Raw genomic sequence first — 16,225 nt, 5'->3', positions numbered from 1 at the left:
ACCTCCTAAACGTCTGGATGAGAAAAAAGATGAGCATTCATTTAGTTATTAGAGGTAAAAAGTGAGCACACATCATCACGCGCTGAGCTAGCAACCCATCGGAAATGTGCAAAACAGTGTAGAAAAAACATTCATTTGTAACATGAAACTGCTTCACTCAGTGCTGCTAATTTTTTTAAACTAATAATTTTCTTGTCCCTTTACTCATTTTTTTTCAATTTTCAGGACATTTCATGCCAATTTGCTGATTTCCTTTTTTCCCAATGTTTTTGAAAGAAATCAAACTAATCTGCTCACATTTCAAATGTTTAAATGCTTAAAAAAACTGTCTTAACGCAGCACAAGAAAACTGATGCTGATCTGGGTTTCAAAAGGTTAAATGACCTGGTCCATTTGTTTTAAAGAGGAGCAGGAGACCTCTGTGGATAATTCAGCTCCATGTAAAAACCTCCTGAACAATGAACACTGCAGGAATCCTCTTGGGGAGTTCATGCTTTTCACATGGGAAGAGTTTCAGCTGGTTGCAGTCTGCAAACTTAACTGCAAGATGAAACTAAACCCCCATGATTATTACACACTGAACCTATTATATAGTACAATATTCATTTTGACTGTTTAGTAGATATAAAGGGACACTTTTCAACCAGCTTTTATCATAACAATGCTGGCAATATTTGTAAATGAACTGTGGTAAACTTCCCTCCATCTTACCACAACCCAGATCTCCCTGCTTATCTCTCAGCTCAAATCTAATTTTAGCTGACTCTCTGGCTGTTCTTCAAACTACAGATTGTACTTCTGCCATAACATAAACGCAGAGAATAAAAAGCTGATAGAGAGAGAAAGCCTCCTTTTCCTCTTTCAAAGTCAGACCAAACATAACCTTCGACAGTGCTGACCAGATGTGAATCAAGATTCTGTTACTGCATTGCCCATTTCTCACCCAAAATGTCTTCAGTAACATATTTAAGTGTACTGTTTGGCTGTAATACAGGAATTTGTGATCAAGAAGCAGATGCCAAACTGTTTAATGTACTGTATATACAGAGGCTGAAAACACTGGGATCAAACAGTAAAACTAAGCAGTGCTGATAAACCAAGATTCTGATTCTGCATCACCCATTTCTTGCCTTAAATGTTCAGAAACATATTTTAACTCACCTTTTAGCTGTAATTGAGATTGTTTGTTACCAGCCAGCCACTGTGTTTTTCCCTTGTTAAAACTGACAAGCTGCATTACATCACCCACTAATGGGAGTGTTTATTGGTCCGTTGTGATACTTAGCATTCTGGTAGTTGTAGTTTTTCTACCCCTTGAGTGACAGCAGATGCCACAGCCCTTTTTCTCTGTTTCCTCTGGTCACGTTGCACCAATTTCAAAAGTATGTTTGTCTTTCTACTTTAAAGACAGCACCACTTCATGAAAAGACCACCTTTTCAGTAGTGAAATAATTCTTTAAGACAACAGTTTACAAACACAAACATTCTTCATATCATGTAAGAAAGACAGATTGAGATGAACAAAGCCCTTAATTAACACTGTTATCTTAGTCTTTATTTTCTCACAATTGTATGTCAAATATATATACGTCTATATGACATATATTATATGACATATATAATTTCATTTCTTTACAATAGAGAAACAACATAGAGATGACACACTATTTTGGTTTCTAAGTAGAAGCTCCTTTTAAATAGTGGCATTTTTTTCAATACACTGTTTAAGTCAAGCTCCCACTCAAGTCACGGTTTTGTTTTCCTTATTGAGTCACATTTATTCACAATGTGTGTTTGTTTGTCTCTGTTTCTTTATAATTTGATGTCTTTTGCTGTGTCAATATTTTTTTCATCTGCAGTTCAATCTGTTCGTGTTCCTTCAAAACCAACCGCCATCTGTTATTGGTCCGTGTGGCCACACAGATGGTCCCACCTGCTAACCATCCTGTGCCACCAGCAAAGGTATACAGTTATTGGAAACAGTGTCTTTGAAGCTTTACAGAGTTAATCCAATCAGCTTGCAGAGGGCTTGGCGTAAGCGTTTCCAGTTCCTCTGCAGCTGGGACCTTTGGTGGCCAAGGAGTGGTTTGCGTCTCCGTACACGAGGGACGTCTGACCTTGGCACTGTCCCTGGGCTTCTCTTTGGCCTGCTGCCTTCAAACCTCTGGTCCCACCGCCTGTGTGCAGAGCTCTGGCTGAATATTGGACACTTTTCCCTTCCGACTCCTGCACAGTCCCAGCCTCCAGAGTGTTTGTGCCACCGCGGTGGATCTCGCTGTGAGACCCAGACATTTTCATGGAACTGGAAAGGCTTTTCTGTTTTAATTCCTGCGCCAGCTCCACTGTAATTTCAATGGAGCAGGTTGTTTGTGTGGAGCTGAGATTCTTCTCTGACCCTAGTGTGACGGTGACGGTGGCAGGAGGGCTAACACTGCTGGGCATCACACTGGGCGCCAGTGTGACAGTCTCGCAGGGCGGAGAGGGCGAATTGCTCATGGGTGCTGCTGTCTTTCCAGCCAGCACGGGGTGCCACTTGAGGAGCCCCCCTTGGTTCTGCTTGCTCGTGTCCACATTCCCCGCTTCGAGGTCGCACGCTTGGAGCGAGGGGATGATGGGCACGGAGCGGGTGCGCAGGGATGGTGGAAAGTAGGTTGTTCCCTTGTCCAGACGGGTGCACGGAACCTCGGTCCATCCCTTCCTGGTTGCAAAGTGAGAGAGTGAAGTCCTGCTGAGGAGGGCACCGACCTTTCCACTGGCAGAATCACACCTTTAGGCAGAAGAAAGAATAGAAATGGCAGGGTGAGAAGCAGAGACCAAGTCATTTATATTGTGACCTTTTCATCCGAGGCACTCATTTCCCATGAGGAATAAAAGAGAGGAAGTAAAACAGAATATGGAGATAAAGCTGCTGCTCTTTTGTGCTTTTTACTATTTCATCCCCCTCATTGTTCTGTCCAAAAATCATCTTGCACCAGCAAAATTATTATTATTTAGGTATTGTTCTTTCATAATCTGGTGTAATTATTTATAATCCTTGGGATGGGCAGTCTGTATTGTGCTACATGAATGTTTAACTGAAAAATCCCTTCTCTCATGAATGTCTTATTGGAGATTTAAGGCTTTAGCAACACAGCTGCTTGATTTCTGACCTCGGCCTGCATAAGTATGTGGAAAAATGTCTCTCCTTTAAACATGTGTGTTCTCATTTTGGTTACATAATCTCTAGAGTTGGGTCGATTTCCGGTTTTGCTGGTCCGGTCTAGTGTATAAGCTTAATTGGGTTTGATTTTATGCAAACCAGCTTAACAGGCATTTGTCATTATGACAATTTTTGGCAAATTAAAAAGGAGCCTTCATCAGCAACCTGTGTGCTGTATCCAACCTGTATTGCATTAATACTAAGCAATATGAAAACACATTCAATATAACATTATGTTAATAAATTGACTAACAGAGCCACTGGTGACAGGCGGTGTGCAAATTACTGCTAAGCTGAGGACTGCCAACATGAAAGCGATCACATTATCACGTTGTAATCATGTTTTGTTTATTTACTTGAAAGTTTTTTTGGGGGTGATGAGACGAGAAATAGCAGAGTTCGTCTCTCAAAAAATGGCGCCAATATGACAACATTTTGGATTTGTCACCGACAAAAAATGGGTCCTAATTGGCTGCAGGAGATGCAGCACTGTCGTTTTGAGCTGAACTTTTGTTGGAATGCAGGATTTCTATTTATTCCTGTCGCTGGCTTTGGAAGTGTTGCAACAGATGAGAAATAGCTGATTCATTAAGGTGAAAAAATGGGAATTAACTATATGATTATACCTCCTTATTGTAGCACAAAAACCAACAACAACTTGCTAGAGAGATATTGCCAGGGACCTAAAAGGATTGCTTTTTAAAACCTATTTGCTGCTGGCTATATTCTCAGTCATTTCTGGTAAATAACACAATATAAAGTATGTGTTTTCTGTTTGAAAAGTGGGATCGGGCTGAGACAAGAGGAAGCCTAGTTCTTAGGAGCTGAATTTAAGAAGTTTTAGGAAATGGTCAAAATTTTTAAATTTTCCTTTTCACTGGGTTCACTGGGTTCCTTTTCCAAGGAATTGCTGCTCACAATAGTCTTTGTCTCTGGAAGATAGATAGCTTCTTATTAAATTCTGATCTGTTTTTCCTAACCCCATCTTTAGGAGAAATAAAGAGCAAAAGAATAAATCAGCAGTTCTTTTGCTGTACTCATGGGCTTCTCAGAGGTTTCTCATCTCTGAGAGCAGATGAAATACACAGAGTTGAGACTTGTTTGAGTTTTCCTTTGGATCTTACTATTACATAAAGAGCTGATTATTTCAGCCAACTCAGGATTATTGCAGTGAGACAGGAAATAGAGCATTTCAAGATCTTAAGTTAGAATTGATTGGGACAAGAGGAAGCCTATTTAATAGGAGTTTCAGGAGTTTAAGAAGTATGAGAAAATGGTCAAAATCACACATTGGAGCTAAATTGAACTCAGTCATGTCTAGGAAAAATAGGCTGGTCAAAGAAGAGATCTTATTTTAAATTTTCCTTATTTCTGGGTGTCTATGTCTCCAGCCTTATCTGAAGCGCACAGCTGATAGCTATGAGGTTTTTTACTTGATGCAGCAGGAGTGCATATTTAATGGATTCAGTGTGGACAGAGTTCTGATGTTAGGCGGTGCAATGTGATGCTTCCTGTTGGGAGCACCTAGTAAAATTTGGTATAGCAGTCCGGTTTTGGCTTAATATCAAACCGGTTTGAAATTTTTTACACCAGCCTAACCCTAATAATCTCACAGAAACACACCTAGTCTGCCAAGCTTATAATGTGACATTTGGGTTGAATGTAGGTGTATTCGTGGGTGTGAGAGTCTCAGCATGTATGTATGTTCACATGGTGATAGATCCTGCTGTCAAGTGCCAGTGAAGTATCACGAAACAGCGTCGTCAAGCTTGAAAGGCGTTCTGTTCAGAATAAAAATAACACAGCAAAGCAGGAAAACTTATCCAGAGTCAAGTGGCTGAGTTTGTATATGAGTCGAATGTGCACAAGAGTTATTATTGTTATTGAGAACTCAATTCACATTTAGAATCACCCCGGCAAAGCCTTAGGAGACAGCCAGTGTTATTGTCAGCCTTCAGAGACTGTTTGTAGCATAACCAAGTTTAAATAATTGAATTACTTTCCCACTCCTCCCTCGGTATTAGAAGGGCGAATGCAAGCTGGAGGTAAATCCGGCAGATCAAAACATATCTAAAAATAACTCCCATAGCAAATTTGCCTTGAATTCGGTCCTTATCTGCGATGAGTAAATATATGTTGTGACACCGGATAATGAAACTGACAACACTCTGCTGGGATTTGTTGTCACAAAATACAAAAATATAGAGGAGTGTTCTCGTTGTTTGCAGTTCTCTTTTTTTTTTAAACACTTTCTACCGCACTCTGCACCTCCATCTTTTCTCTGCTGCACTCTCATCATCTCTGCACAATCTTCCTTCTTTTCCTCACTTTCCCCCTCTCTCTCGTTCTCTCACTCTCCTTTCCACCTCCCATTTCTCATTTCCAGAGATGAGAGGGTGTATCCATGGCAACAAGGGAGAAGTGGGGGCTGGAGGAGGAAGAAGAGGAGTAGGAGGGGGCTGTGAGCTTGGTAGCTTGTTGTATGGCTGGTAAGTCGAGAAATACGTCATTTCAACCTCCTGAAGGCCGCTGAAATACACTCCGCTGATGGATCTGCAAGGGAATTATCAATGGCTAATGAGATCTAAACTGTTTAACTGTACAATCTTGTCCCCAAGAAGACGAGAAGCCCCTTTATTTCAGCTCTTCTCCTAAACACTAAAAAAGCTATGTAAGGTTTAATTGCCTATAGCTCACAGATTTTGCCTTTGTGATTTAAAAAAAATCTCATTAGTTTCTTTATTAGTTTGTTTATTTATTCTGTGTGTGTGCATGAGTGTGTGTTAAGAGGGAAACTGTTATGCTCCTAGAGGATCTCCCTGCACAACCATTTGAAAGAACTGCTGAGCTCCATGGAGCTTTGTTTAAAAATGTAAATTATGGAAATAGGTCACATAAAGAGTTTGGCAGCTTGCAGTGGATCTTGCAAGTCACTGTAGCGCTCAATCGGGTTGGCATGCTAATAGAAACATTGCTAGGCACTTTTAAGTGTGCAGAATGCACGAGGGACACTACTGCTTTAATGACAGACGTTAGTGATAACAGTGCCATCCCTCAAGTTGCACACACTGACAGCAAATTAGGCTGTTTCTGAGTCATATGCTAAATAGGACTGCCGTACTCAGGCTTAAAGATCTCTTCTGCGTATGGAAATTAAAGCTAAAATAATTATATGTTTTTAGTGATACTTGGTTAAGAGGAAATGCCAGCAGAACTGCTTGACATTATGCATTATTTTTCTAAAGAAGACACGCATTTGAATGAACAGTGAAAGCTAAATATTTTCTTCAATCTTATTCATGATCAGAGGCAAAAAGAAAAGTGATGTACATGAATCACCTCCTCCCTCCTTAAGGATACAGGCCGAGCATTTGTCTTTGATAACAAACGTGTCAGAGAGGATTTCACATGGAGCTATTTTTTTCTGAGCCAACGCCAGCGAGGATCATCAGACCGTACTTTAAAAATGTGTAAGTTATTTTAAGCCCCCAGATAGCCAACTGGTGAGAGGTGGCTGTGCCAAAAAGTCCTCCCTGCTTTTAAAGCTTCCTGAAACAGCGCCAGTAGCTGTGCTTCACTTTCTGATAGCCATGAAAATAGGGCAACTCGCTGTCCTCACTTGACATCAGGATGAGCATGAGGAGAATTCAAGATGTGTCAATGCCTGAAATTAATCCTTTGCAATTTGTGGTCTTGTTCTAGACGGCTGCAGTCCCCCAGTATGGCTCCATATTTAGCTTGCAAATGACAGAAAATGCATTTGATATGTGAACCACATAATGCTCGAGTTTTAGCCAAAGTCAACCCATTCTGGACATCTTTATGTGAACTTGTGCATCATCTGGTAATTAGCTTTGGCGCCGTCGTCGTATTTTTAACCCCGATAAACCCCCCGCAGATAAAACACATTTCCATTCACAGCAACAACCCAATGGCAAGTGCAGGGAGGATTACACACAGACTCATTTCTTGGACTTCCCCGACATCATGATACTGTTGAGCGGTTGGGATCAAGTGTGTTCTCCAAATTAATTGTGACAGTTCCCGTTGAAGGAGGGCACAGCAGATCTCATTTATTTTCCTGGATCCGATTTCATAAGCTAGTTTGTGGATTTGAACTGTGAGCATTTCAGTCATAAACTCATTTCTCCCAAAATTATTCTTCTGCCAGTCCAACTTAACCTCGCTCAGTCTGGGGGTCTGTGTCACTGAACCTGATATTTGACAACAGCGTGGAACTGAAATAAGAGAAATTCCTTGTTGTGGATCAAACAAACACAACGAAACTAACAAAAAGTTTCACCTTCTTATGGACTCCATGTCTGTTGACTCGTCCTCCTGCAAGTGTTTGTAGACGTGGCCAGGCACTCTGGAGCCGTCAATGAGATTTGTCGATATTTTGTGTTTCCCTCTGGAAATAGGTGGGGTCCTGAAGTAACTGGTCTCTCTCCGCTGTCGGGCAGGACTAAGTGAGAGGGAACTACTCCTGTAATCAGAAGGGAAACCAATAACAGGGTGTGAATATCACAGATTTAACACACTACTTTACAAAAGTTGCATGAATTCAAACAGCACTTCCTAATTAATTTATTGAATCAAATGTTTCTCATCTCCTGTGTTCAGTGTTGTATAATGGGCAGGATTGGATTGACCTTTCTTTTTGATGTTCAAGTGGAAAAAGAGCATCATGTTCCATGTTTAATTGAGTCTGTGCATTGACGACCTTGGTATTGAAGCCAAAGCATCAGGCTGCGGTTGTGAGAAGAACATTAATTTACCAGTAAACAATGGAAATCACAATGGAAATCACAATGGAAATCACATACATGCTACATAATTTGTCATGGCTCAAACAGAGGAGAAAAAGGTCTGTGGTAGCACAAGAGTCAGGGGTCCACAGCTATGCTGGCAGCTCTGTTAGGCTGTACTGAGCAATCAAGTCAACAGAATAAATGTTGGCATTGTACATTTCTGCAAACCACATGGTACATTTGTAAGTTTAATTTAATGTGTATAAGTTGAAAATGTATGTTTCAATTCTAAATTTTATTTTATAGCAAAGCTGTAATTAATGTGTGTTTATGTTCAGGGACAAAAATCATGTGGTTAGGGTTAGAGCAAGAAAGGTAATGTTTTGGCTTTAGATACCCATTTTGTGACCCAATTACCGGGAAAAAAATTTGCCATTTTACATTTCTGCAAACCACAGATATGTAGCGTTTAAACGTTATTATCTTGCAGATATGTTGAAATGCACTTTATCTTTATATTTCAATGATGCAATGGTTACCTTGTGGTTAGGTACAGGCAAAAACCCCCACTTGATTATAGTTCGGCAAAGATCATGTTTTTACAGATAATGTACTTTTTACAGTATATTCTACAGAGTACCGCTTTGCCAGTGACCTTCCGCGTCTACTTATGACATTTACGGTATCATTCTACATCAGCTGTTTAAGGTCCAGGATGCTGTTACTGTGTTGTCAATAAATGCACACAGTGGGATGATGCAGCACATTGTTATATTTACATAACATGAGCACATGGCAACCAACGCAGACAGTCACGATGTTAATGATTAGGCAACAAAGTCACAGATGGTTAGGTTAGAGGAATTTGGGATGGTTTAGTTAAAAAAAAACCTCACATCCACACAGGAGCTAAACATTGGACTAAAGTGAAGCTAAAGTGCACCTTCTTGTAACGATATGCAGGTAAATATACAAGGACATTTCTTATACCCTCATGAAAATGACCAGAATAAATCATCATCCTGCTGCCGTTTAGATGGACGTGGCAGCTTTAGAACGTGTGCTTCCTGTCGAGGCACACTGTTTTTAAATTGTTCTGAGGGCAGCAGGTGGTCGACTTCAAAGCAGATCCCTGCACGTCTGCAGCAATAAAGCCATGACATCAAATGTGAATCAAAGTTATACTGCACTATTTTGCAATCCTTTGTGTAGGTATATCATTCAAGAAGTCTCACAGAGCGTGTGGGACTATGAAACACAGATTTTCAGTTTATTTGAATATATTTCAACACTGCTTTGGTGATTACCTGCAACTGTTTCTTTTGTGAGCAACTTTTCAAATATGTAAAACTTTATTATGGTTTTGGTTTTGCGAAATTCATTAATGTATATTTCAGAAGAAGGGGAAAAAACCCACCATTGTCTTTTGTATTCTTGGAATTGGTTGTAATTACATGCATTACGTATTACATGTTCGAAATAAAATGATAAAATGAAACAAATTAAATGAACAGGTCTCTTGATTGTGTCAGTTCAACTGTACCACAAAAACAACTCATGACATATTATTAATGCTGGGTGAAAAACTTGTTTTGTATTGAAGCACTAAACCCAAATCAGTGACAAACATTCTCTCAGCTCGATTTTGGCTTTTGAATAATTTGGCATTGCAGCAGCCACACATTACAGAGATAGTCTATGTATGAAGTGGCGGACTGTGTTTAAATAGTAATCAAGATTTCCAAACTTTAAGATTTCCTAGCTTGTCCTCAAACTGAACTTCCTCATTCCTTTTGATTCATGCAGTAAACCAAATAGTCCAGTAGACATCTGGTTATTAATTGATAGCTGACTGGAACACTGTGTAAAAAATATTCAGCTCTAATAATTTCTAAATGTCCATGGCTGTGGAACAATAAGCATGGCTAATGTTGACTCTGGTCTTCGCCAGCATTAGAGTTCGTATTGACTGATGTTGTTAAAAAGTTGATATGAATAAAGCTGAATTATGTCAGTTTTGTTGGCTATTAGCATGGTGATTTTTTAATTAGGATTAACTGAAAGCTGGAAAAAAAATCAAATATGTTTTTGTGAACAAATCACCAGGCTGTTGTAATTATCGAATGTTAAATGTTAAGGGTCTAAAACTGAAAGGCAGCTGCTTATCTTTACAATTCACCAAAAAATGTATAGCCTACTGATGTCAAATGGGTAAGCCGGGTTGCTGGGGTAATCCAGCACATGTTTTAATAAGTTCTGCTCCATTTGAACATAAAGTAGAAAAAGTCAGAGGGGCAGCACTTCTAATATCTAAATGTGGAAAAACTCATGCTCGCTGACTCAACTTGAGCATACTGATTAACCTACAATTTCCTTGTAATGCAATCACGACAGTAAAATCTTGGGGAATGATCAAATTCCACAATAGCACAAATGAAAACAATGATTGACCACTGGCAGTGTGATGATTATACATTGACTTGGATGGTGTTACTTTCATCAGATTTTGCTGGCAAAGCAACATGGAAATATGCCTGAGAACAGGCGGAACTGAGTGAGCTGTGCCGGTCAGTTTATTCAGAACTCAACAGAATTGGAAATGATTGCTTCAACATGATTGATTTGTTCATTTCTTTCCAGTGACATCTGTACAACTTGCACTATGTTACAAAGAGAGAGAGTGTAAATTCATAAACACGAGTCAAATGGCTCAGGAGATGTCTGTCTTTGTTCCTGACTGAAATATCTCAACAACCACTGGACAGATTTTTTTTTTTTTTTTTTTACAAATATTCCTTTTAAATTCAGCTGCACTTTGTCTGTAGCGCTAATTAGCAAAAATTAGCATGCTAAAATACTCAACTATGATGATGGACGGCATGACTCCTCCCCAACAGTGAAACCAAAACACCTCAATCATCCTGTAGTGGCTGGCTGCAGTTTAAGTTACAAACCATGCCCCCTTTATGTTAGCAGATGGGACATGGGCCAATTTAAAAAAATCAAAGCAACCTCAAATCATTTTTCTAAAAATGGTACAGCTATGTCGCAATCAGTGTACTCGTGATTTAGTCGGGCCAATGGCTCTGAGTTGGGCTGTGTATGGGTGGTGCCCATGGATATATAAAGAGACCTCAATACAGCATTGGAGGCCAGACCAAGTTCATGAAAGCTGCTCAGTGAAGCCAAAATTGTTCAACTGCTGTGTATAAAATACTGGATGTGCAGTGCTTTTGCATCATTGGCCAACAGATTTTCACTAGCTGGCTGCTTTCGGTTTAGCGCTCCCCTTACTTGGATGGTAAAAGAATGATTTAATTTTGCAGCCTCTAGACTGTTATCAGACTGACGGGATCATATTCTGATACTTAAACAAGTCATTTTACGGTGGTTGTGGTGGTCAAAAAGTGTACCCACTGATCTTTTGGGCCCAGTGGCATTGCGTGATGGGCTAAGATGGTGTAATTCCACTGTTTAGCTACTAACTTCAAAGTGTGGCGTAATTTTTGGGGGCCTGGCAGTACCTTGATACCCCGACTCCACTTCCTGAGCTACTGCACAGACATGACATCACCAGTGCAAGATGACAGTGCTTGTATACAAGATATTTTGGCTTCATTTCTGAGAGAAGGTTAAGACACTTCATCCATCTTTACATTCTGACTATGGTACAGCAACACTGTTATTCTTTTTGATTTGTATTTTCTATATTCTTCTAATATCTAAATTTTCAGTTCAACAGAACACTGTGCATTCAAGCATATGAATCAATCTACACATGCTCAAACTCAGTGATGAAGCCTATGATACACAGGTAACCTTTTCCAGCATTATTGATGGACCATATTGACATGCGTTTATGGGGCATTTCTCCTGATAGCTCCAAATGTGGTCCACTTTCTCAGGTCAATAGCTGAAAGCATCTCAACTTCATCCATCAACGTCTAGTTCTCCCCTCACCTCCCCTTACTCTGAGATCGAGCTGAACAGATGATTGACTGTCAGCTGCCCTCTGTGAAGCACCTGCACGACACTGTGGAGAATAAAAAGCCAAGACGAGTTGGCATCATCCCCGCAGCCACACATGACAACCGGTCCATTAAAACAGAGAACAACTGCCACCTCAGTGGGGTTTTCACTAAAGTTGTCATCATAGTCAACCAGACATCTAAAAGCTCCCTCCGCCTGTACACACACGGGTTCCCCATGATCTCTGCAAACATAGCTGCCTCTAATCACTGTACATCCTGTGCTGTACAGCCTCTCTACATGATGCTGACAGTTTGTCTAATGCATACAGCAATGTAAAATACATGATTTCTTAAGCACAGCCTGATGTCAGAACAGTTACAACCCTCTCATCCAGAGGGTGCTTTGAATTCTGCTCAGCATGATCACATCAATTGAAAGGTAGAGATTTACCAGCAATCAAACATTTTTTTGTGATTTGCCAATAAAGAGTGTAAGGGCCATTAAGGGGAAACACTTATGACTTCTTGCATATTGTGTGGCTGAATGTCATTACTTGTCAAAGTCTGCCCGCACCCATATAATCAAGGCAAATGAAGCTTTTTCTGTAAACAGATTGGGCCATTGTGGCACGCTCCATACCCACATCCCTGTGTTCTTCTGAGGTTTTAAAATGGCAGCATTTGATACTGACTGCTGTGATCACAAAGCACAACCGCTACTGAGATCCCTCGTAGCAAAATGTTAATTTTGTTGAATATTCTGTCATTTGAAGGATGGCATGAAAGGAATTTGGCTGAATCAATGTTTAACTTCGCACATTAAAATTCGCTTCCAGACGATGTCTCCTCTTCCCTATATGCTCTTCCCTATCAGTGTGCAAGGAGTCAATTCAGAATCTGCCTGAGCACACAGTTAATCACTTTGCACAATTTACTGGACATGCCATGTAAATAAAGACATCTAATTTCCTAACTATTTTGAGAGACTCTAATTTTCATTTAATTAAACAGCTAAACCAATAATCCTCCTTTAAAATGTCTGATTCTTATTAAGGATATGCACGCAGTCAAAGCTTATGGTGTTGGCAACGTGTTCAAGATATATACTAAACACAGTGGCTCCCATTCATTATCACCACAATTTTTTTTCAATTTTACACATTATCTGTTCTATTATTTGGAGGTCTATATTTTCCATCACATTGCAGGATGATTACATTTTTCACTTGGCTGCCTCTCATATCTGGATGTAGTGAGAGATATGAAACAGGAAACAAAGAGAATGTCACATTGTCACCTGAAGCGTTTCCCTTTAGACAGTGCTCTGCTGAGAATAGGTGGGGCAACTGATGATGTGCCTGGCGCCATGCTGCTGCCCTTAGCAGACGATCCATGAGAACTGCAGCTCTGCAAAAAAATGAAGAAGAATGGTGCATACGGTGAGCGGAAAGACATTGCAATTATGGCTCAGGATGTATCTTCATTATTATCCCAATGCTATGACAAAGACTCAAAAAATAGATTCTTTAAAGTTTAGCTTTGTAATAATGATCCATTAAAAATGAAAGGACTTAAATGTTTTCTGTGTGGAATGCATTGTGCTGGAATTTACAACTTCCACTCTCCACTATGTGATGCTAGAGAACACACTGATTATACAGTATGTCCTGATGCTGTATATCATGTGCAGACGGCACCATGTAAACTTCATATAAAGCAGATGATCTTTGGCCCATAGGGCTGTCTTCTTGTGTCAGTATGTGGTGCTATGACTTTAAGTCTATATGGACATGCAGTTATCTTCAAGCCAGGACTCTTTTCCAGCATATGAAATCTCAAGTCAGCTAACAGAAGCTTCCTGTCATCATGTAGGAACACCAAAATTTGCCGCGCTACTATGGCTTGGCCGTTGAACAAAAACTCACAATCTTAACAACAAAGTATCATCAAGGTCTTGAGGCTTTATCAGGCAAATTTGAGCTGGATTTGGTCATCGAAGTATAAAACATGTCATTTTTTGTTGACAGTAATTGTTACTATGACTTTAACTAAACACTGGCATACAGATTTCTTCAGGGACGGACTATTATCAGACATATGAAATCTGGGGGCCATTCAATAGTTACAAACGACTACCTGTTTCATGGCCAAACATTGAAATTTGACACGTTGCCAAGATCACACCATTCCACAAAAACTCAAGCTTTTAACAACTTTGCATCTCATGGTCATATCAAGGTATTTAGATGGCACAGATCAAATTTGTAGTCAGTCGTACTAAATATCTAGGAGGCGTTTGTTAAAGTTAAAAATTGCACTAAAATTGGATAGTTCATTCAAAATGTCTGATATCCTGTTGAGTTTAGAGTGTGGCTCCAAGAATTTGGGGTGATATACATACCTCCGAATTTCTGTATATCTAGGTGTAATGTCCCACAGGGGCTACTTTGTTTAAATTTTGTGGGGGATACTACTGAGTCATTTCATCACAACTGGGCATGACACACTTAAAATACCACATTTTTCACATGTTCTGACATATGTGCAATATTTATGAGCCCATTTATCCCCTCAAAAGTGCAATTAATTTCCTAAATTCCTTGCATTACAACAAAGTACTTCCGTTATTTGGTGTTTGGACCTTAACAGCATGGTCAGGTGTAAGCAGTCCTGTAAGTAAACACAGGAAATAAGCTCAGGGTATAATACATAATGCTGGGGATACTGGATGTGGCTTAGCAGCAAGTCCCCACTCAGGTTTAAGTCCCCAGTCAGGTTGAGGATGTTCTCTCACTGATGTCTTCCCCCTCTTAGTCAGCCAGAGTGTCTTTAATTACACTTTACATTTTAAACTGCAGATTAGGAGGGGACGCTTTGTGAATAAACTCCACCATGGCCCTCACAGCACTCCCGCTGCACTAAAGAATTAATCCCACACAAGATTACATTAATGGTTTCCTAAAGAATTTCCCCCCTCAATTCTTTCCTTTTATTCTTATCAAAATTAACACCATTATCTTACAACAGGCCCCAGACAGAGCTGTGGCACAGCGGCCATGAATGCCCCAAGAACCCCCCCGTGAGACACTAAGTCATGAGATAATTCTGTTATTCCAGTTACAGTACTTCCTTCGCTGCCCTTTCTCTCTGTCTGATTGTACATAATTAAAGCAATTGCATGTGACTTAGAGCTGGGTTCAGGGTACTCATCCCCGATAAGCCCCTTTTTCTCCCTTACACCCCTGACTCCCAGAGGGAGCTGTTACTGCTGTTCACTAGTTGTGCGAGAAAATAGGATCATTTTGGCCACCCTCTCATGTACCCTGCAGGTGGAAAACGCCTCACTTTCTGGAACAATTACTGTGGCAAACTTTCCCGGAGGATGATATCTCTGTCAGGGGATAAAATAAATAGCTTGTGGCAGACAATGGCAGACCTGCGTGGCGTAACCCATTTCACTTGTTCCCTCCTATCTCACTTTTGCCTTGTTTTATGCCACTTGTGAAAGCCTTGGATAAACACAACGCAATGTGGATTTATTTCAAGGAGAGAGAAAGGGAAAATACAGGAGGCTGAGAGAAACGCAGGAAAATCTATCAATATGTTGACAATCAACTACATAACAAAGACAAAAGCAAACCTATGCATTCAGAGCAGCATTAATCCTCCTCGGATTACTGTCAAATCACAGGTCCTGAACTGTGCATAATGGGATATTTGACCATTCTTCATGAAGGACATTCCTGGGGCCAGCAGCAGCACAAACAACCACCAGATGAAGCTTACTGCTCGAACCGAGCCATGTGTCAACCATAGATACAGAATGAGAGCAGATATTCCCAATCGAATCAAAGTAGCAGGATGGTCCAAGCAGTGGCCATTTTTATGTGTACCGTTGCCATTGCATCATTAAAGTGGGCTTCCTTTCATATAAACAAACTAATTTATGGCTAACCCTTAACTCACTCACAAACGAGCAGTGGAGTAGTACATTTTCAAATAAGCAATTTTTTAGTTTTAAAATATTACAGTAGCTGTTATTTCCCTGTTTCATTGTTCCCTTTAATTGCATGTTTGCTGCTGAGAGGCTGAGAAAGATTGTGGGGATAAATTGCATGCATTAAACAAATTTAATGTTAGTAATGTGTTATAATTCAAAACAAGTTGAAGACGTAAGAGTCCAATGTCTTTCTAACATAATAGAGTTTGTAGGAAATGAGTTAACAAGGAAATTATGTGTTAGTTTGATGAAAGAGATACACTTGGTTTGGTGTATGGTTGTATGTTTTTCTGTATTAATATGG

General features: G+C 40.0%; 1 protein-coding gene across 1 annotated transcript in view; it reads right to left on the bottom strand.

Moving 5' to 3' along the window:
• Positions 1–1,802: 1,802 nt before the first annotated feature.
• Positions 1,803–16,225, bottom strand: part of nrg3b (neuregulin 3b) — a 243,443-nt gene continuing 229,020 nt past the window's right edge. Inside the window, exons 7-9 of the mRNA XM_042508234.1 lie at positions 13,219–13,328; positions 7,503–7,685; positions 1,803–2,767 (exon numbers count right to left, since the gene is read on the bottom strand). Coding sequence (XP_042364168.1) covers positions 2,014–2,767; positions 7,503–7,685; positions 13,219–13,328 — 1,047 coding nt within the window. The 3' untranslated portion in view covers positions 1,803–2,013. The remainder of the gene's footprint in view (positions 2,768–7,502; positions 7,686–13,218; positions 13,329–16,225) is intronic.

Source organism: Plectropomus leopardus, chromosome 19 (genome assembly GCF_008729295.1).
Source record: "Plectropomus leopardus isolate mb chromosome 19, YSFRI_Pleo_2.0, whole genome shotgun sequence".
Lineage (NCBI taxonomy): Eukaryota > Metazoa > Chordata > Actinopteri > Perciformes > Serranidae > Plectropomus > Plectropomus leopardus.
This window is presented reverse-complemented; position numbering and strand designations above follow the sequence as displayed.